Source organism: Oncorhynchus mykiss, chromosome 19 (assembly GCF_057628025.1).
Source record: "Oncorhynchus mykiss isolate SJ-2025 chromosome 19, ASM5762802v1, whole genome shotgun sequence".
NCBI classification, from domain to species: Eukaryota; Metazoa; Chordata; class Actinopteri; order Salmoniformes; family Salmonidae; genus Oncorhynchus; species Oncorhynchus mykiss.
In genome coordinates, this window is record NC_143040.1 from 63927321 (window position 1) to 63951099 (window position 23779).

Consider the following 23779-nt stretch of genomic DNA (forward strand, 5'->3'; position numbering starts at 1 on the left):
AGTATTCAGACCCCTTCCCGTTTTCCACATTTTGTTATGTTACAGCCTTATTCTAAAATGGATTAAATTAAACATTTTCCTCATCAATCTACACACAATACCCCATAATGACAAAGTGAAAACAGGTTTTACATTTTTTTTCCTTCAACTTTATAAAAAAGAAAAAACAGAAATACCTTATTTACATAATATTCAGACCCTTTGCTATGAGACTCGAAATTGAGCTCAGGTGCATCCTGTTTTCATTGATGATTCTCGAGATGTTTCGACAACTTCATTGGACTCCACCTGTGGTAAATTCAATTGATTGGACATGATTTGGAAAGGCACACACCTGTCTATATTAGGTACCACAGTTGACAAGGTATTTCAGAGCAAAAACCAAGCCATGAGGTCGAAGGAATTGTCCGTAGACAGGATTGTGTCGAGGCACAGATCTAGGGAAGGGTAACAAAAAATGTCTGCAGCATTGAAGGTCCCCAAGAACATAGTGGCCTCCATCATTCTGAAATGGAAGAAGTTAGGAACCACCAAGACTTCCTAGAGCTGACCACCCGGCCAAACAATCGGGGGAGAAGGGTCTTGGTCAGGCAGGTGACCAAGAACCTGATGGTCACCCTGACAGAGCTCCAGAGTTCCTCTGTGGAGATGGGAGAACATTCCAGAAGGACAACCATCTCTGCAGCACTCCACCAATCAGGCCTTTATGGTAGAGTGGCCAGACGGAAGCCACTCGTCAGTAAAAGGCACATGACAGCCCACTTGGAATTTGCCAATAGGCACTAAAGGACTATCAGAACATGAGAAACAAGATTCTCCGGTCTGATGAAACCAAGATTCAACTCTTTGGCCTGAATGCCAGCATCACTTCAGGAAGAAACCTTGCATTATCCCTACTGTGAAGCAATATGGTGGTAGCATCATGCTGGGGGTGTTTTTCAGCAGCAGGTACTGGGAGACCTGTCAGGATCGAGGGAAAAACCTTCTCAAGTGTGCTCAGGACCTGAGGTGGGGTGAATGAAGGCTCACCTTGCAACAGGGCAATGACCCTAAGCACACAGTCAAGACAACACAGGAGTGGCTCCAGGATAAGTCTTTGAATGTCCTTGAGTGACCCAGACAGAGCCCGAACTTGAACCCGATTGAACATCTCTGGAGAAACCTGAAAATAGCTGTGCAGTGACGCTCCCCATCCAACCTAACAGAGCTTGAGAGGATCTGCAGAGAAGAATGGGAGAAACTCCCCAAATACAGGCTGTAATCGCTGTCAAAGGTTTTCAATTTGCAACATTTTCTACAAACCAGCTTTTGCTTTATCATTATGGGGTATTGTGTGTAGATTGAGAAAGAAAAACAACAACATTTAATCCATTTGAGAATAAGGCTGTAATGTAACTAAATGTGGAAAAAGTCAAGGGTTCTGAATACTTTCCAAATGCACTGTACTGTACATGAATAGGTCCATCTTTCTGAATGCACTGTACTGTACATGAATAGGTCCATCTTTCTGAATGCACTGTACTGTACATGAATAGGTCCATCTTTCCAAATGCACTGTACTGTACATGAATAGGTCCATCTTTCTGAATGCACTGTACTGTACATGAATAGGTCCATCTTTCTGAATGCACTGTACTGTACATGAATATGTCCATCTTTCTGAATGCACTGTACTGTACATGAATAGGTCCATTTAAGAGGCTGGGTCAAGAAGGCAATGTTCACCTCACAATTTATAATCCATATCTCAGTCTTTTGTCTTGAAAACAGAAACATGTTTTCTCTCTGCGTGGCCGTTATCCTTGTTAATGGAGTTACAGTGGTGTCCTGTTTTATATTCATGAGGGTATACTGTTGCAAAATGTAGCAAACGTTTTGCCCTGAAAAACAAAAACTTGTGTTTCTTATTGGACAAGTTCAGGTAGTCGATCCCTGTTTCAATCAATTTTGTGCCGTTTGGTGCCTAATGAAATCGAACATGTTGTGCTCTAACTGCAGCATGTGGATGTGTTAGGGTAGTATGGTCCTTCCCCATTTGCCAGGCGTTAGGAGTAGATGGACCAGTAGATGATGTTGAACAGGACGTAGGAACCAGGGAAGACCATCCGTGAGTACTTGTCTATGGCATGGGTGTCTATCCAAATGTTCACATAGCCTGGCCTCTTTACCTGGCCCGTGAGCTGGGGATCCCCCAGAACCACCTGGGCAAACATCCTCTCCTGCCTGCCTCCATTCTCCGGCATCCCATAGTTCCCTGCGGTGCCATAGTTCCCTATACTGTTGACGTCCATGGTGGTGTAACCAGTGATCTGGGGGTCGTACATGGCGTCGTCAGGGTTTCCGATGCCACATGTACACGGCAACTGCAGATAGCAGGGAGTAAAAAAGAAAAAGGTTGAATTAAAGGACAATACTTTGAAACGGTAAAACTTAAGTGGCTTTAAATCTACCGATGTCTAATGTATTTAGTAATTTTCGAGCTTAGGGCTTCTCAACAAGGTTGTTCGTGGCCATCACTAACATTGATTTGCTGCTGCCAACATACTGACTCAACTCTAGCCACTTTAATAATGGAAAAATTGATGTAATAAATGTATCACTAGCCACTTTAACACTTGAAACAATGCCACTTTATATAATGTTTACATACCCTACATTACTCATCTCATATGTATATACTGTACTCTATACCATCTACTGCATCTTGCCTATGCAGTTCAGCCATCACTCATTCATATATTTTTATGTACATATTCTTATTCCTTCCTTTACACTTGGGTGTATAAGGTAGTTGTTTTGAAATTGTTAGGTTAGATTACTTGTTAGATATTACTGCATGGTCGGAACTAGAAGCACAAGCATTTCGCTACACTCGCATTAACATCTGCTAACCATGTGTATGTGACAAATACATTTTGATTTGATTTGATTTCCTCCTGAGGCATCTTATGTAGTTTCATTTCCACATGCCACAACATTAGGCAAATAGAGAAATATACAGCATGCAAAGTTGTTCACCAGAGGTAGTCCTAAAAATAAAAGTACACAGAAAAGCAGAAAAACATTTTATGTAAATGAAATGAAATAAACTGTACCCTCTCTCTTAGTTTCCTCTCTTTCCTTTCCTGCACGGTAGAGAGGTAGTTGACCGCGGCATACTCTATGACCGAGAGGAAGACAAACACGAAACTGACCCACAGGTAGATGTCCACCGCTTTGATGTAGGACACTCTGGGCATGGAGGCGTTGACTCCAGTGATGATGGTGGACATGGTGAGCACTGTGGTGATACCTGGACAGAGTCAAAAGACATTAGAGACAGTTACCCAGACAGATCTCCATTGAAATAGCTTTTTAGTCCAGGTCTTGGCTTGATCTTTTACAGTTGATGTCAATCTTTATTTGGGGCACTGTCGAGACCAAACAAACTTCACAATCACTGTTGGAAAGACACCAAGACTGTACTATATCTCAAATAAAACATGGAAATATCAATTTAGCCTAGAGCCAATAAAACATCCTGGTCCTTCTGGCAAAGGCCTTTCCTACCCAAAGGGACCCTAGCGGGGACGGCCCGGCGGTCAATCCAGAAGGAGACCCAGGACAGCATGACCATGAGGGTGGCTGGGAAGTAGGTCTGGAGCAGGAAGAAGAAGACGTGACGTCGCAGGGTGAAGTGGATGTACAGACGGTTGTACCAGCCTGAGAAGAAAAAAGAAACACAGCTGATATTCTACACAGAGCCAGTCCTTTTCACCTGTTTCCATTCCCATAGTGCAGGGGTCTGAAACTCACGACCAGCGGGCCAAATCTGGCCAGCAAGGCAATTTAATGTGGCCCACGGTCGTCTTTGTAAATACAACTATGGGCTATAACGTGTCTTTGTAATATCTAATCAATCTGTGACTTCAGGGTTACCTGTACTGCTATAGAAGGCCAGCTTTGTAGTGGTGTGAAACTTCTGGATAAGGAACTGGGATAAAGATATCCTCTCGTCTGTGTTCAGTGACTCGTTGCCTTTCTTCCAGTACAGCATGAGATCATCGTCCGTGTATGCATCTGACGAGAGAATGTTCAAAAACCCCAATGAATACCTCATATAAATATGATTGCTTATCTTTGATCATGTGATAAAAACATAATCAAATGTCATCAGAGATGTGTAGGTAAATAGTAAAGTTGAGAGGTGCACTCACAGCTCTCTATTTCCAGCGAGCAGGTCTGTGTGTCTAGAGGAAAGCGACTCAGGTCCATGTTGCACATGGCCGTGACCGTGACCCTGTGAGAACAAAAGTGGCATCAGAGCCTGACTTATGCCTGACCAGAATTTAATATGGATATAAAGTGATGATTATAATTGTGAATTGCTTTGATTGTTTGTGTTGCCTTTATGCTGAGCTGTAGCTGAAATGGATCAGTATGCCTATTATAAGCTCACTTGAATAGGGTATGAAACAGAAAATGCCAGGTATCAGAAGTTTTTATCTCAATATCAAATCATTTCTGGGCAACAATTAAGTACCTTATTGTAAAGGTTCTTCATAATAATGGTAAAAAATAAAGAAAATTGCTTTTGAGCAAAAAACAATTTCTTATTAAGCTATACTTTTGCTAGGTCTGAGCAGAGCGGGAAAGGGCACCAAAGCAGTGCATTAACCACAGTTAGGATTGTGGTGCGGAGATCAATTCACCAGAGTGGAGGAGCCTGATGGGAGTGATATTGTAACCTGAAAACTAGCTTTTATTGGGAGAGAAGTTTGGAACTCTCTTTGTTATTGGTCTATTAATTTATGCCGCTTGATGATTTATCACCAAGCAAGTCAAAACTCCACCCATGCAAAACCTGCTGATTAGAATGTCCTATGTAGAAATAACACTGATTACATTTTTCATACTTTGAAAGTGTTAGTTTCATCAGCTGGTACAAAACACAGGAAAACAGAATTTTGAATCTACCGGGCCTTTAACAAAAAGTATTTGTAGTTAAAATAATTTAACAAAACATTGTTGTTGGGGATTGAGACTGCTTTTCCAATGTCAACTCCATGTAGGTGATCTAGGTCTAATTGCTAGGAGTCTACAGAATGTTATATCCGATGTTTCTGAAGGTTACATGAGGTCTCTATTTGGCGGCTGTCTTGTTTACAATTGGACTGGTGTTGATTAAATCTGTTCAATGAAGAACACTGGCAAGGGAACGGAAAATGTTTGTCATGCAGTCCTGATTATAACTGTGTTGTCCACCTGTCTCCTTAAACGGCACTACACGGCTGATTCAAATGATCAAAGCTTGAGTTGGTTATTTGAATCAGCGGTGCAGTGGGGGGGGGGGGGGGGGCCATGAAACAACTGAGGGAAGCGAAGTGGGTGGGGGACCGTTGGGCAACACAAGCATAGATACTTCAGCTTTATAGCCCCTGTAATGTGTCTGGGTTTACCCTTCTGTCTGTGGCAACACTGCAGCTCCATTGTACGCGTTGCGTTGCCATTAGTGTTGCGTCAATGTGACATTCTAAATGCTACACAGAGACGTTTTCTCACCACCAAATATGGTAGTGAGAGGAAGACCAGTCATGGGCAGTGGGAGAGGATGGGAGTAGGTAAAACTGGCCCGACATTTAGCACATTTTCTCATCGATGAAACATCTGATCTCAATTAATATTTCTGTTTCCAAAACCAGAATATAATACGAATCCAGTGCACATAGTTTCATACACTTGAGGCTTTGCCAAAGTTTTTAAAAAAGCCGTTGTTTAAAAGGAGTGCAATGCCAAATTGAATTTGTGCACACGCACACTTCACAGAGGTGTTCCATAACAGAAATTCACATTTTTATAAACTTTTATTTGTTTAGGGTAGCCCAATTGAGACCATGGTCGCATTCCCAATGGTGTCCTGAGTACAAACATTTTCTCATAACAGGAAAAACTATTCACATTACAATTAAAACAAGATTAATACTAATAACCACAAGGCACAACCGCAACACAACTATTTTAACAAATAAACCACTACAATCAATCGAAACAACTAAACTGCCCTAGTAGCACCAAGGAATCAATTTGAAAGGAATTTTGTAGGTTATTCCAACACTGGAGGGTACTAAAACTAAAAGAGGATTTACCTAAATTGGTCAAGACCAGAGGGACCTCAAGAGTTAAATCCTGCGAGCGGGTTTGTTTGCTCATTCTTTTATACGTTAGCAACGAAGTTAGGTAAGTTGTAAGCTTGTGTAGTAGGGCTTTGTAAACAAAAAGGGAGTAATTCATTGATCTATGGGACTTTCATGGGGGATCAGCCAACCTTTTGATACAGGATGCAGTGGTGAGTATTAAACCTGTCACCAGTGATAAAACATATGGCACTACAGCATCCAAAGGTTTACGAGTAGTGGCTGCTGCAATCTGGTAAACGGTGTCATCCTAATCAAGAACTGGCAGGAAAGTTGACTGCAATCTGCTTTCTGCTACTTAGGGAAAAACAAGCCCACTTTAAATCTTAGCTTTTTAACTAGTTCAAAAGTATGTTTTTTAAACATGAAGTCTTTGTCAATCCAAATGCCCAGATATTTGTAGGCGGGAACCCGATCAATGGGAGAACCATCCAATGAATATGTCACGCCCTGATCTGTTTCACCTGTCCCTGTGATAGTCTCCACCCCCTCCAGGTATCGCTTATTTTCCTCAGTGTATTTATCCCTGTGTTACCTGTCTCTCTGTGCTAGTTTGTCTTGTATCTTTAGTCAAGTCAACCAGCGTGTTTTTCCCCGTACTCCTTTTCTATTCTCTTTTGCTAGTCTTCTCGGTTTTAACCACTGCCTGACTCTGGACTACTTTCCTGCCTGCCTGATCATCTTGCCTGCCCTGACCTTGAATCTGCCTGCCTTTCGGTACCTATTGGACTCTGATCTGGTCGCAACCTTTTGCCTGTACACGACCATTCTTGCCTACCCCTTTTTGGATTAATAAACATTGTAAGACTCCAATCATCTGCCTCCTGTGTCTGCACCTGGGTCTCGCCTTGTGCCTTGATAGAATACATATGTAGTCCATCTGAAACATTGAAGGACTACAGAAAAACATATATTTAGTTTTGCCTGAATTAAGTCCAATTTTTAAACAAACCAGGGCTTTCTGTAAAGTAAGAAGACCAGATTGCAGCTCTAACATAGCCTGGTCAGCAGTTGGGTCAATGGCATATATAACAGTGTAGTCTGCATTCAGATGAATATTACACATTTTAACAGATAGACCAATATTATTTATATCAATTTATATCAATGGTAAAGAGTACTGACCCCTGTGGTACAGTTTTTGTGATAACCAGGAAACTAGACTTAACGCTATCAAAGATCACACATTTAGTCCTGTCTGACAGATACTTTTCAAACCACTTGCAAGAAGCCTGATCCAGGCCTATTTCAGTCAACCCCTGAATAAGAATGTGATGGTCATTGGTATTGAAGGCCTTGGAAAGGTCTATAAATAAGGCAGCACAATGATTTTTATGATCCAAGCAGTTTAACACATCATCTAAAACAAGTGTTTCCGCTGAAACCGTGCTATGTCCAGGTCAAAAAACGAATTTGTGCACATTAAGAACAGAGTGAGAAGTTTAAAAAGTTCTTAGGGAAAAGTTATTCAGAGATTCGAAAACTTTGGATAGGCAAGAATTTCGAAATTGGACCGTAGTTATCTAAGTCAGAAGGATCTCCACCTTTATTTAAGGTGAGGACATGCGCCGCTTTCCAGATCTTAGGGATAACGCCAGAAACAATAGTCAAGTAAAAAATTATGGTCAGTGGTTGTACAATTAGTGGTGCAGAGAGAGCTCCATTAAGAACACATGCTACAACATACCAATAGGATCTCGCTAGCTTGTGCTTGGCTTTTCCTACCTCCTTGCTTGTTCTGCACACAATGCGTTATTTGCACCCACTGTAAACGACACAGATTAACTTTCTTCGCGAAGTTGTAAATATCAGAGCATGTTTTTATTTCTCATTATTTCAATTCACAAGAAAGAATGAACATGCGAAAATTGAACCTCTGCAATTCTTAAGCTTGGATGCCCCCTTTGGACGTGATGCAATTTGTGCGCAACACAGGCAGTACAGCAGCTTTCATTGATTTCAAAGGAAGAATTTCCTCAATGGCTGATGGCTCCTGGCAATGCTGGATGCCCGATGGCTATAGTGTAGCAGGGCCATAACACTGTGGAGCTACCTCAGACTGTAAAGCACGTTGCCGTCAGGGTACACCCTCAGCATGACGTTGTCCGTGGTGGTGTCATGGATGAAGGACCTCTTGGAGTGGACGAAGAACATGTCAGGAACCCAGATCTTCTTGGCCAGCCTGCTGTCAAAGGTCATGCTCTGGTTATTGGTACTGGTGAAGGACAGGCGCTCGTCCTTCCAGTAGTGCCTCAGGTACAGGGTCATGGTGAAGTCCTGAAACAACACAGCAGGTTGGTGGGGGTGGTGGGAGTGGGGGTGTTGGTGGTGGGAGTGATTATGGTGGGGGTGGTGGTGTTGGGAGTGGCGGTGGTGGCTGTGTTGGTGGTGTTGGTGGTGGTGGGAGTGGCGGTGGTGGCTGTGTTGGTGGCGGTGTTGGTGGCAGTAGTGGTGTTGGTGGTGGTGTTGGTGGTAGCGGTGGTGGTAGCGGTGGTGGGAGTGGTGGTAGTGGTGTTGGTGGTGTTGGTAGTGGTGGTGGTGGTGTTGGTGGTGGTGGTGGTGGTAGTGGTAGCGGTGGTGGTGGTGGGAGTGCTGTAGGACAATCACGCCTATTGATGAATATGCTATTTGGATGCAACATAGGTACTGTATGTGTTTGGAGGATTCTACATGTGAGGTACAGTATCTGTTTGGGGAAAAGATTTTGCCTGGTCAAGCAGACTGATGGCTGTGCTCACGTTTCTGTTTCACAAACAGAATGTGAGCTATCGCGCGATCAGTCTCGTTCCACCAGGTTAGGAAAGATTACCCTTCACTGTGTAAAGATACTAAAATCCCACTCACCATATCCACTTCAGAGATTGTGTCCAGACTTTCAACCTGAACATCTACCCCAACTGGAATAGGGGGTCCTGTAATTAAATAAAATTGGATTGATAGAAATTTCAATGAGAGGTTAGATTTTCAGAATTAATTGACTATCCTGGACCTCTGTTCAAAAACCTATTTAAACATGTAATTACAAGTGCAGTACCATTTATCCTTAATTTCCTTCATTGCTATAATGGGTACTTTAATTTAATTAAATACATTTTATTTAACCTTTATTTAACTAGGCAAGTCAGTTAAGAACAAATTATTATTTAGTGATGGCAAAAAAAGGCAAAAGGCCTCCTGCGGGGATTTAAATATAGGACAAAACACACATCACGACAAGACAGACAACACAACACTACATAATGAGAGACCTAAACAACAACATAGCAAGTCAGCAACACACGACAACACACCATGGTAGCAACACAACATGACAACAACATGGTCGCAACACATCATGGTATCAGCACAAAACATGGTACAAACATTATTGGGCACAGACAACAGCACAAAGGGTAAGAAGGTAGAGACAACAGTACATCATGCAAAGCAGCCACAACTGTCATTAAGAGTGCCCATGATTGAGTGAATGAAGAGATTGAGATAAAACTGTCCAGTCTGAGTGTTTGTTGCAGCTCGTTCCAGTCGCTAGCTGCAGCGAAATGAAAAGACGAGCGACCCAGGGATGTGTGTGCTTTGGGGACCTTTAACAGAATGTGACTGGCAGAACGGATGTTGTACTTGGAAGATGAGGGCTGCAGTAGATATCTCAGATAGGTGGGAGTGAGGCCTAAGAGGCTTTATAAATGAGCATCAACCAGTGGGTCTTGCGACAGGTACACAGAGATCAGTTTACAGAGGAGTATAGAGTGCAGTGATGCAGTGATGGTGTGGGTGGAATGCTCTACTTTCTGGCTACCCGGATAAAGCACTAAATAAACTTCAGTTAGTGCCAAACACAGTTGCTAGAATTTTGACTAGAACCACGAAATCTGATCATATTACTCCAGTGCTAGCCTCTCTACACTGGCTTCCTGTTAAGGTAATGATTGATTTCAAGGTTTTACTGCTAACCTACAAAGCATTGCATGGGCTTGCTCCTACCCATCTTTCCGACTTGGTCCTGCCGTACATACCTACATGTACGCTACGGTCACAAGACGCAGGCCTTCTAACTTTCCCTAGAATTTCTAAGCCAACAGCTGGAGGCAGGGCTTTCTCCTATAGAGCTAAATGTTTATGGAATGGTCTGCCTACCCATGTGAGAGAGGCAGACTCGTTCTCAACCTTTAAGTCTTTACTGAAGACTAATCTCTTCAGTAGGTCCTATGATTGAGTGTAGTCTGGCCCAGGAGTGTGAAGGTGAATGGAAAGGCTCTGGAGCAACGAACCGCCCTTGCTGTCTCTGCCTGGCCGCTTCCCCTCTCTCCACTGGGATTCTCTGCCTCTAAACCTATTACAGGGGCTGAGTCACTGGCTTACTGGTGCTCTTCCATGCCGTCCCTAGGAGGGGTGCGTCACTTGAGTGGGTTGAGTCACTGACGTGATCTTCCTGTCTGGGTTGGCGCCCCCCCTTGGCGGAGATCTTTGTGGGCTATACTCTGCCTTGTCTCAGGATGGTAAATTGGTGGTTGAAATATCCCTCTAGTGTTGTGGAGGCTGTGCTTTGGCAATGTGGGTGGGGTTATATCCTGCCTGTGTGTCCCTGTTCCCCGGACGTGCTACCTGTCCCAGACCTGCTGTTTTCAACTCTCTAGAGACAGCGAGAGCGGTAGAGATACTCTGAATGATCGGCTATGAAAAGCCAACTGACATTTACTCCTGAGGTGCTGACCTGTTGCACCCTCGACAACCACTGATTATTTTTATTTGACCCTACTAGTCATCTATGAACATTTGACCATCTTGGCCATGTTCTGTTATAGTCTCCACCCGGCACAGCCAGAAAAGGACTGGCCACCCCTTATATCCTGGTTCCTCTCTAGGTTTCTTCCTAGGTTCTGGCCTTTCTAGGGAGTTTTTCCTAGTCACCGTGCTTCTACATCTTCATTGCTTGCGGTTTGGGGTTTTAGGCTGGGTTTCTGTACAGCACTTTGAGATATCAGCTGATGTAAGAAGGGCTTTAACAATAAATGTGATTTGTCATATAAGGAGCAATGAAGGTAAATCTGACGGCCGAATAGTAAAGAACATTTAGCCGCTCAAGAGCAACCTCAACTGACAATCTATAAATTATGTCTCCGTAATCTAGCATGGGTAGGATGGTCGTCTGAATCAGGGTTAGTTTGGCAGCTGGGGTGAAAGAGGAGCGATTACGAAAGAGGAAACCAAGTCTAGATGTAACTTTAGCCTGCAGCTTTGATATGCGCTGAGAGAAGGACAGCGTACCGTCTAGCCATACTCCGAAGTACTTGTATGAGGTGACTACCTCAAGCTCTAAGCCCTCAGAGGTAGTAACCACACGTGTGGGAAGAGGGGCATTCTTCTTACCAAACCACATGACCTTTGTTTTGGAGGTGTTCAGAACAAGGTTAAGTGTAGAGAAAACTTGTTGGACACTAAGAAAGCTTTGTTGTAGAGCATTTAACACAAAATACAGGGAGGGGCCAGCTGAGTATAAGACTGTATCATCTGCATATAAATGGACCACCACTCCCACCACCACCACCCCCACCCCCACCACCACTCCCACCACCACTCCCACCACCACTTTGCGCTGTGGACCTTGAACAGAATGTTACTGGCAGAACGGGTGTTGTATGTGGAGGATAAGGGCTGCAGTAGATATCTCAGATAGGGGGGAGTGAAGTCTAAGAGAGTTTCATATATAAGCATCAACCAGTGGGTCTTGCGACAGGTATACAGAGATTACCAGTTTACAGAGGAGTATAGAGTGCAGTGATGTGTCCTATAAGGAGCATTGAAGGCAAATCTGATGGCTGAATGGTAAAGAACACCTAGTCGCTCGAGAGCACCCTTACCTGCCGATCTATAAATTAAGTCTCCGTAATCTAGCATTGGTAGGATGGTCATCTGAATTAGGGTTAGTTTGGCAGCTGGGGTGAAAGAGGAGCGATTACGAAAGAGGAAACCAAGTCTAGATTTAACTTTAGCCTGCAGCTTTGATATGTGCTGAGAGAAGGACAGTGTACCATCTAGCCATACTCTGAAGTACTTGTATGAGGTGACAACCTCAAGCTCTAAGCCCTCGGTGGTAGTAACCACACCTGTGGGGAGAAGGGCATTCTTCTTACCAAACCACATGACCTTTGTTTTTGGAGGTGTTCAGAACAAGGTTAAGGGTAGAGAAAGCTTGTTGGACACTAAGAAAGCTTTGTTGTAGAGCATTTAACACAAAATCCAGGAGGGGCCAGCTGAGTATAAGACTGTATCATCTGCATACAGTGGGGCAAAAAAGTATTTAGTCAGCCACCAATTGTGCAAGTTCTCCAACTTAAAAAGATGAGAGAGGCCTGTAATTTTCATCATAGGTACACGTCAACTGTGACAGACAAAATGAGAAAAAAAATCCAGAAAATCACATTGTAGGATTGTTAATGAATTTATTTGCAAATTATGGTGGAAAATAAGTATTTGGTCACCTACAAACAAGCAAGATTTCTGGCTCTCACAGACCTGTAACTTCTTCTTTAAGAGGCTCCTCTGTCCTCCACTCGTTACCTGTATTAATTGCACCTGTTTGAACTTGTTATCAGTATAAAAGACACCTGTCCACAACCTCAAACAGTCACACTCCAAACTCCACTATGGCCAAGACCAAAGAGCTGTCAAAGGACACCAGAAACAAAATTGTAGACCTGCACCAGGCTGGGAAGACTGAATCTGCAATAGGTAAGCAGCTTGGTTTGAAGAAATCAACTGTGGGAGCAATTATTAGGAAATGGAAGACATACAAGACCACTGATAATCTCCCTCGATCTGGGGCTATTCATTGACCACAGCTCAGCGTTCAACACCATAGTTCCCTCAAAGCTCATCACTAAGCTATGGACCCAGGGACTAAACACCTCCCTCTGCAACTGGATCCTTGACTTCCTGACTGACCGCCCCCAGGTGGTAAGGATAGGAAACAACACATCCGCCACGCTGATTCTCAACACGGGGGCCCCTCAGGTGTGCATGCTCAGTCCCCTCCTGTACTCCCTGTTCACTCATGACTGCACAGCCAGGCACAACTCCAACACCATCATTAAGTTTGCAGATCACCGACAACAACGAGACAGCCTATAGGGAGGAGGTCAGAGACCTGACCGTGTGGTGCAAGGACAACAACCTCAATGTGATCAAGGCAAAGCAGATGATTTTGGACTACAGGAAAAGGAGGACTGAGCACGCCCCCATTCTCATTGACAGGGCTGTAATAGAGCAGGTTGAGAGCTTCAAGTTCCTTGGCTTCCACGTCACCAAGACACTAACATGGTCCAAGCACACCAAGACAGTCATGAAGAGGGCACGACAAAACCTATTCCCCCTCAGGAGACGGAAAAGATTTGGCAATATTTTACAGCTGCAATCCTGACGGGTTGCATCACTGCCTGATATGGCAACTGCTCGTTCTCCGACCCCAAGGCACTACAGAAGGTAGTGCGTACGGCCCAGTACATCACTGGGGCCAAGCTTCCTGCCATCCAGGACCTCTATACCAGGCGGTGTCAGCCATCCTAGTCATGGGCTGTTCTCTCTGCTACCGCACGGCAAGCGGAGCTCCAAGTCAAGATCCAAGAGGCTTCTATACAGCTTCTACTCCCAAGCCATATGGCTACCCAGAGTATTTGCATTGCCCCCCCCCCCCACCCCACAATCTGCTGCTACTCTCTGATACTATCTATGCACAGCCACTTTAATAACTCTACCTACATGTGCATAATTACCTCAATTACCTCGACACCGGGCCCCCCACACATTGACACATTGACTCCGTACCGGTACCCCCTGTATATAGCCCCGCTATAGTTATTTACTGCTGCTCTTTACTGATTTATTATTCTTATCTCTTACCTCTTTAGGGATCTATGGAGTGCTTGGACCATGTTAGTTTGCTGTTGATGTGGACACCAAGGAACTTTAAACTGCATTGTTGGTTAAGGGCTTGTAAGTAAGCATTTCTCTGTAAGGTTCGGCGCATGTGACAAATAACATTTGATTTGATTTGGTGACAGGCAGTGGCTAAGACAGCAGATTTTCTGACTTTATACACTGCACTCTTTGAGAGAGGTAATTATCAAACCAGGCCAAAGACCCCTTGGAGACACCAATACTCCTTAGCCGGCCCACAAGAATGGAATGGTCTACCGTATCAAAAGAATTGGCCAAGTGCTTCAATAACCATTGATTCTATCACAAATAACGTCATGTATTGTGACTATACTATGTGTAATGCAATATACAGTAGTTTCATTCAGTCAGTGTAAGCCTAATACAAAAAATACACTACAATAAATTCAGCGCTGCATTGTCAGCCAATAAACTGGATTTGCTTGTGCCATGACGGGCTGGATTCTATTTTTTTTTAAACTGTTTTAACCTTCACTCTCCATCATCCGCCTTAGTACAGGAACACAATTAGGTCACAATGGATCACAGTTGTTGCAGCCACAAACATCTGGATGCCTTTCCAATCTCTCTTTCCTAGATCTATTTTCTTTCTTAATAGGATACATTTTAAAGGAGGCCCAGAGGGGTCATTCATAGTGTGATGTTTTTTTAGACTCAGATTGCATTTACAGCTGTTTATTTTTATGTATTCATAAAACAAGACATACAGTGCCTTGCGAAAGTATTCGGCCCCCTTGAACTTTGCAACCTTTTGCCACATTTCAGGCTTCAAACATAAAGATATAAAACTGTATTTTTTTTGTGAAGAATCAACAACAAGTGGGACACAATCATGAAGTGGAACGACATTTATTGGATATTTCAAACTTTTTTAACAAATCAAAAACGGAAAAATTGGGCGTGCAAAATTATTCAGCCCCCTTATTTCAAAAGGGGGATACCTAGTCAGTTGTACAACTGAATGCATTCAACTGAAATGTGTCTTCCGTGTCTTCGGGCGCCGAGGGAACAGTGGGTTAACTGCCTTGCCCGGGGGCAGAAAAACTGATTTTTACCTTGTCAGCTCGGAGATGCGATTCAGCATATATACCTCTTTATTTAGGTTGATGGCATTACGTTGAAACAATTACGTTGATTCAAACATTATTTTACTATCAACATTGAAACAAGGTAAAATCAACTATGTCTAATCAAATATAAAATGTTACATAAGTTCAACCCCGCAATATATATATATAGAGCATACCCCCCATGAAAAACCCAGCAGCGTTGCAGTTGTTGACACAAACTGGTGCATCTGGCAACTACTACCATACCCTGTTTGAAGGAACTTACATTTTGTGTCTCGCCCATTCACCCTCTGAATGGCATACATACACAATCCATGTCTCAACTGTCTCAAGGCTTTAAAATGATTCTTTAACTGTCTCCTCCCCTTCATCTACACTGATTGAAGTGGATTTAACAATTGACGTCAATAAGGGATCATAGCTTTCACCTGGATTCACCTGGTCAGTCTATGTCATGGAAAGAGCATGTTTTGTATAATCAGTGTATATTGAATATAGGATGAAAAGATTTTGAACGTTTCCATGTGAAATTTCAACAAATGCATAGATCCAATTATTATGTTGAAATTACAGAAGATTTATGTAAATCAATGTATTTCAATTTAAGTTTTACCCTAATTTCAATGTGTAAAACGCTGGTTGAAATGAAATGAAAACAGTACTGGTTGATTACTTTTAAAAATCCAATGTATTTTTCACACTGGTTCCACATCAAAATATGTTGACAAATTATGTTGAAACAACTTTGATTCAACCAGTGTGTGCCCAGTGGGATATGTCCTGTAATCCCACAACAGTAAATCCCCTGTACGATGACCATGAAACCACAAACACTCTGTCAACATCTGTGTTAAAAGAAAGAGTACAAATATAGGATCTTCATTTGAGACAGTTTGCTACAGCAGGAAAATAGTCCTGCAGCAACAGGAAATGTTAATTATTATGTGGATTATAATGAATGGACATTTTTTGTAGGGGTTCATGAAAATTCTTAGCAACAAAAGAGTGATCAAAGTAAGATCCAACATCTGTACTTGCATGACAATATACAGCTTGCCATGTTATTGGTGTCATTAGGGCTTCTAGAGGGCTGAGCTGATAAGACCATTGGATAGATTGTCTGACCCTGTTTAAAGTTAAAAAGGAGTTTGTGTTGGTGCTCTAAGAAACATCAAAACAGCAAACACAACTAAAGGGAGTCAAAAACCCATTTGTGCATTACCATCAAAGTAATAATTAGTGTTGATGCAGGGTAGGTACAAAGCTTATGTGGAGCATGTTTTTCACATACTAAACCTGATGATTTTACTAGGTAGAAATATACACATTATATGACTCCTGTAAAGTCTTACCTCCAAATGCTGGTCTCATGGTAAAGTCATGGTCATCTATTCTTAAGAGCTGCTCAGATTTTGTCATGGGAGATTTTGTCATGTCTGGACCTCGTTTTAGGATTGGGCTGTAGTGAGGAAAAGAGGTTGTCTTTTTAGGGTTAGGCTGTAAGTTGAGGATCTCTTTTTTCAATGGGCAAAGACATGTTGTACACTGTCAAGTACGGTAGCATTTTACAATATCAGCTTTGCTATATTTACAATATCAAATGTATTGATAAAACTTTTCCTGTCATGCTTCAAATTGGCAAACCACTTTTGCAGATCAGTGTTTTGTACAATGACATTGAACTCTAACCTTGCGGTCTTGCTGTGAGCTCCTCCATCATCCATTCTTGATGTTTCTCTCCTGGATCTGTTGATGAAAAATATTTGAACACATCAATCAACAGCTAGTAAACTATACATATCTATATACACATCAATTACACAATACATAGCTATATACAGTACACATTATTACACTATACATCAAAAGAAAACATAAAACACGAAGAGAAAAACACAATCATATGAAAAAACAAACACATTCTTTAATAAAAAGGCCCTGTAACGTTGTAAATTGTTTTTAGGAAAGGAATAGTGACATTAACCTGGGCATAATGAAAAGATCACAAAATGATTTCAAACAGCTTCTGGTCAAAATGGCAAGATGAACTCCAGTATAGGTGATAGATATACAATAAATGACACAGGAGTGGCTCAGTTGGTAGCGCATGGCACTTGCAATGCCAGAGTGGAGGGTTCAAATCCCACAAGGGGCCAGTATGAATTCAAATGCATGCACTCACATTGCTCTGCATAACAGCATTGACGTAAGTATAAAATAACCTTTAATCTAACTGAGACCATTGTCAGGCTGAAATACAATGCAAGTTTTCTGCAGTTTAGCAACAACAACAAATAAATAATTCAAACAAGCAACAACCAGACAGTAGAAATGGTTGTTATCATGTTTTTTTATAAAGCTAAGCAGAAATGTGTCTTTTACTCTCAACTTGACTCAAGGAGCCAAATCAGGCTGATTCGTTGCCATTTTCATCCCCAAAACACAAGAAGGGCATGAGTGCATTCAGATAAACACTATTTCAAGAGAACGTCTCTTGTCAACGCTCAAAGGGATCCTACATCTGAACGCTTGTCGCTTTGATAGCGTTATCCAGGTCACGGCAGAAACATAAAAAATAATTACAAAAAATAGATTTTCCCCTAAAAACCCTCAACTGGATTAATGGGTGGCCTGCGGGCGAGTGCATGCTGTGACAGTGCCCCACAGGCGTGCATGGAGAGAGGAGAACAGCAGACAGCAATATTATCTACCGTGACAATCAGACAGAGAGCAAGAGAGAGTGCTGCTGGGCGCTAACCGGTGTGGGCTGATGGGTGATATTCCTCTCTGTCCTCCCCAGCAGCTGGTTGATAATCCGCTTGGCACAAATGTCTCTCCAATCCCCTCCAAGGGCCAGAGTCTAGAAAAGTCTGTCTGTGTGTGTGTGTATGCATGTGTGTGTGTGTGTGTCTATCTGCAGAACACTGCCTTGGGGATTCCTATAGCTCTGCTGTTGCTATACAGTTGCCTGCCTTTTCTGGCCTAACAGAGTCAACAACAGGGTCATTAATCAACTCCTGTTAAGTGCACATAACAAGGAAGGGCTCAGTTGAAAGTGCATCGCAGTTCACTGGTGCCAATTTAAACTCAATTATTTTTTGAATTGCTCTGTCCGGATATGGGTTTGCTCCAGTTCCGTGAAAAGGTTTCACAGCAGTCCAGTCATAACCAAACGTTGCGTTTCTCAGAAGCTGATTGTACTACTGACTGTTGTTGTTATTTTCATGCCATTCAAGAGGACAGAGAATGCTTTTCATATGAACTTTAGAGAAACAACTGTGGGGTGAGAAGTCGGGTTTAGTTTTCCATCAGTGTCTGTTAAGCTAAGACTGTCTGATACTGCTTTGATGGACTGTGTTCTCCTGTTGTTTTTTGAAGAGAGAAAATAAACACATGTTCAAGTCCGTCGCCCTATATGTTTATGGGGCCTGTTTCAAGTTATGTGTCGCTAACATTTTGGTTTCACTCACAGCAATATACTGTGTTCCAATGTTACAAAATGTGTGGCATCTGTTCATGACCATAACATTTCCAATCTACATGAGAGAAAAAGTGGTGATCTACAACAATATGTGTAACTTTGAAATAAAGGGCTTTTCATTTTCCTTGAAAATAGAATTGTGATTGAATATCTTAACATAATATTTTATTTTTATTACATTTTTTTGTTAAAGTAAAACCCACCTCAGTCTTCTCAAAACCTAACCCATTATTTTTCAGAAACACAATGCAACAAATGTTAATGCCAAAGACACACCAGAATGGCGTTCCAAGACGTGTTGAGTGTTCAAGTCTCAGTCCAGACTTAAATTTGCTTGAAAATCAGAGACAATGTTTAATTCTATTGGTGTCCATTAATGACTCCCAACCAAATTCAATGAGCGTAAGCAATTCTGACAAAAAAAACGATGGATATACAGTACATGTACAGTGCCTTGCGAAAGTATTCGGCCCCCTTGAACTTTGCGACCTTTTGCCACATTTCAGGCTTCAAACATAAAGATATAAAACTGTATTTTTTTGTGAAGAATCAACAACAAGTGGGACACAATCATGAAGTGGAACGACATTTATTGGATATTTCAAACTTTTTTAACAAATCAAAAACTGAAATATTGGGCGTGCAAAATTATTCAGCCCCTTTACTTTCAGTGCAGCAAACTCTCTCCAGAAGTTCAGTGAGGATCTCTGAATGAACCAATGTTGACCTAAATGACTAAAGATGATAAATACAATCCACCTGTGTGTAATCAAGTCTCCGTATAAATGCACCTGCACTGTGATAGTCTCAGAGGTCCGTTAAAAGCGCAGAGAGCATCATTAAGAACAAGGAACACACCAGGCAGGTCCGAGATACTGTTGTGAAGACGTTTAGAGCCGGATTTAGATACAAAAAGATTTCCCAAGCTTTAAACATCCCAAGGAGCACTGTGCAAGCGATAATATTGAAATGGAAGGAGTATCAGACCACTGCAAATCTACCAAGACCTGGCCGTCCCTCTAAACTTTCAGCTCAGAGATGCAGCCAAGAGGCCCATGATCACTCTGGATGAACTGCAGAGATCTACAGCTGAGGTGGGAGACTCTGTCCATAGGACAACAATCAGTCGTATATTGCACAAATCTGGCCTTTATGGAAGAGTGGCAAGAAGAAAGCCATTTCTTAAAGATATCCATAAAAAGTGTAGTTTAAAGTTTGCCACAAGCCACCTGGGAGACACACCAAACATGTGGAAGAAGGTGCTCTGGTCAGATAAAACCAAAATTGAACTTTTTGGCAACAATCCAAAACGTTATGTTTGGCGTAAAAGCAACACAGCTCATCACCCTGAACACACACCATCCCCACTGTCAAACATGGTGGTGGCAGCATCATGGTTTGGGCCTGCTTTTCTTCAGCAGGGACAGGGAAGATGGTTACAATTGATGGAAAGATGGATGGAGCCAAATACAGGACCATTCTGGAAGAAAACCTGATGGAGTCTGCAAAAGACCTGAGACTGGGACGGAGATTTGTCTTCCAACAAGACAATGATCCAAAACATAAAGCAAAATCTTCAATGGAATGGTTCAAAAATAAACATATCCAGGTGTTAGAATGGCCAAGTCAAAGTCCAGACCTGAATCCAATCGAGAATCTGTGGAAAGAACTGAAAACTGCTGTTCACAAATGCTCTCTATCCAACCTCACTGAGCTCGAGCTGTTTTGCAAGGAGGAATGGGAAAAAATTTCAGTCTCTCGATGTGCAAAACTGATAGAGACATACCCCAAGCGACTTACAGCTGTAATCGCAGCAAAAGGTGGCGCTACAAAGTATTAACTTAAGGGGGCTGAATAATTTGGCACGCCCAATTTTTCAGTTTTTGATTTGTTAAAAAAGTTTGAAATATCCAATAAATGTCGTTCCACTTCATGATTGTGTCCCACTTGTTGTTGATTCTTCACAAAAAAATACAGTTTTATATCTTTATGTTTGAAGCCTGAAATGTGGCAAAAGGTCTCAAAGTTCAAGGGGGCCGAATACTTTCGCAAGGCACTGTATGTTGCCCTAAGAGTTGTGCAAAGTTGGTAGAATCTTATTCGGAATTATTCACAGCTATAATGGCTACCAAAGGTGCTTCCAACAAATATGAACTCAGGTTTGAAGACACATGCAATCATTCAAGACCTCATAGTTTTTTTTATTTTTAATACATTTTTAAAATGTTCTATATGTTTCTTTCACTTTGAACATCTGGAGTAGGTTGTGTAGATTGGTAGAGGAACATCTGGAGTAGGTTGTGTAGATTGGTAGAGGAACATCTGGAGTAGGTTGTGTAGATTGGTAGAGGAACATCCCGTTTGAATTCCTTTTTAGAATACATTTTAAGACTGCGCAAGGGGTGTGTAGACTTTCACTAGCGATTGTAAGAATAGATCAAAGAGCCATGATCACACGAGAGTGAAATTGTGTCTAGAGGAGACATGGTTTGTGGGATTAGGAAATTAAAGGGCCTTTGGAATGCACTAAGTGGGTATAAATCACTCAAAGCTGATAGTAGAGTCCAAAGGCACCCTGCAGTTTTTGGATGGGAAAAATCATTATCATCTTCACTAGAGATTAACAGGTGCACAGTTCTGTTTTTAGCATTGTACTGTAGGACTCGAGAGCTCTTACATTTTAGGAACATTTCATATTTTGCAGGTTATTATTGTTGTGTATAATAACGTGCATTTTAATGTGTAGGCCTATATGGATGTGTAGTTTGATGTATTTATTGTATGTGTATTGTGGTGCTATAGAGGGCTCATCTGAAAAAGAGACCTTGGTCTCAGCATTGACTCCCTGACAAAATAAAGGTTATCTAAAATAATATTTAAATTTTTAATGAATCCGTAGGCAATATGGCCAGACAACATGTTATGGTATTTGCGATTAATTATATCTTGGCTAGAAAATGTACTGTCCTAAAGCTATAACATTGAGACAACGTCGTCGGTCTTAAGGATCGTACTCTTTTTAATTTTATTTTGCCTAAAATGACATACCCAAATCTAACTGCCTGTAGCTCAGGACCTGAAGCATATTATTAATACCATTTGAGAGGAAACACTTTGAAACTTGTGGAAATTTTAAATTAATGTAGGAGAATATAACACATCTGGTAAAAGATAACACAAAGAAAAAAACATGCGTTTTTTTGTATTTTCATCTTTGAAATGCAAGAGAAAGGCCATAATGTATTATTGCAGTTTAGGCTCAATTTAGATTTTGGCCACTAGGTGGAAGCAGTGGGTGTGCAAAGTTTCAGATTGATCCAGTGAAGCATGGCAATACTGGACAGTATTTTGTATGAAGTCTGCCCAAATGTGTCGAATTGGTCAATTTATACATTTTCAAGTACATAACTATAGAGAACATACAAAACGTCTACACATTCCCAGGAATGTCATACATGATGGATCATTAGCTTATACACAAACTATCACACATCTAGATGGCCGGGCGGGGTGGGTGTGGAGCCAGAGACAGCAGGGGTTCAAACTGGAGAACCCAGTTCCTACATTTGAATATAAAAATAGATTTTATCAAACAAAACTATGCTACATTTTATCTTTGGGACCCTCAGGATGACAAATCAGAGGAAGATTACTGAATGTAGTACATTATTTACCTTCAGAGGTGAATGTATCAAACCAGTTGCCATGATAAAAGTGTTTTGTTGTTGTGCAATCTCCTCAAACAATAGCCTGGTATTTTTACACTGTAATTGCTACTGTAAATCGGACAGTGCAGTTAAATTAAAAATAATTTAAGCTTTCTGCCCATATAAGACATGTCTATGTCCTGGAAAATTTGCTGCTATTTACAACTGTCATGCTAATCACATTAGCTCAACTGTACAGGTATAGAGACATTGATCCTGTAGAGGTTAAAAGCAAGTAGTAGATTTGCCATTCAGCTGTAACATACTGTACTGTATGTAATATACGGTATGCCTCATTGCCACTTAATCTTTCAGTTCCACATAATTGGTTCTATATGTTGTTAACTGTATGCACTTCAAAGTATTGGTTGACCCTAGCCTGGTCCCAGGTCTGTTTGTGCGGTCTTGCCACCTCCTGTGGTTGCTGACATGTCAAAAACAGATAGGACCAGGCTAGGTTGAGTTAGGGCTCCATAAATATGTATCATAAACTGATCAGAATGATATTCATTCCATCCAATAGCGCCACATCCAGTCCAGCCACCCATGGAGCAACAACCACAACATCCAACAATAGAACATTATGAGATACTGGAATATAGGCCCCCTCTCTAAATCCCCTTTCTGAATAAGTCTGAAATCACCTGGTGGGGGAGCAGAACAGGTGAGGACAACAGAACATTACCATCACCAATACAGATTCACATTTTAACCCATGTCTAGATATAAAATGTCAATCAAAGGATAAATTCAATGCCATACATCCAGTCTATGTTATGTATAGATCCTAGGATGGAATTTGCATTTACCTGCTCTGTTTGTAGGTCTCCAGCTTGTCACCTATTTGATGAGCTGATCTCCCAGAAACCCCCATGAGGCAGACGCAGAACAGCACCAACACAGTATCCACCTGCATGGTGCACATACCCCAGTAAACCACTCAAACTCCAGTCAAATTCCACACCCTACCAGGGCTAAAACCTCTCTTCGTGGGTCCTGGGACATTGTCTTCAGCAGAACAGCATCGGGGCCGGGGAAGAAGCAGCAGCTCTGGCCTGACCAACAAACATCCCACGGTGCTTAATCTCCACAGTGGGCAAAAGCAATTTTGACTAAACCTATAAATCCCTGAGCATCAGATGGCACAGATTTGATCCCTCCAGTGGCGGATGTGGCTCATTCACTCTGCCCTGTTGCTCTACTCTGCTCTGTACCGCCCAGACCAATTCTCATAATGATGCAGCGTGATCGTTTGGGAGGTCAATGGTGGGAGATAGATACAGGATCTGGTTCCCACAGTCAGACACAGAGTCCCTGATGTGGAAGACCATGAAGTCCCTCAGCTGTGTGCCTATCAGTGCTATTTTGCTGAGACATCTTCAAGGGCTGCTAAAA

The 23779-nt window shown here is 42.0% G+C and overlaps 1 protein-coding gene across 1 annotated transcript; it reads right to left on the bottom strand.

Moving 5' to 3' along the window:
• Positions 1 to 1367: 1367 nt before the first annotated feature.
• LOC110498132 (gamma-aminobutyric acid receptor subunit rho-1-like) lies at positions 1368 to 23779 on the bottom strand. Its single transcript, XM_021574734.3, has 10 exons — positions 23194 to 23779; positions 16886 to 16942; positions 16549 to 16655; positions 9018 to 9085; positions 8227 to 8450; positions 4197 to 4279; positions 3919 to 4059; positions 3550 to 3702; positions 3096 to 3292; positions 1368 to 2363 (listed from the first exon to the last, which is right to left on the bottom strand). The coding sequence occupies exons 1-10, from the start codon at positions 23307 to 23309 to the stop codon at positions 2046 to 2048; spliced, it is 1464 nt and encodes a 487-aa protein (XP_021430409.3). The 5' UTR covers positions 23310 to 23779; the 3' UTR covers positions 1368 to 2045.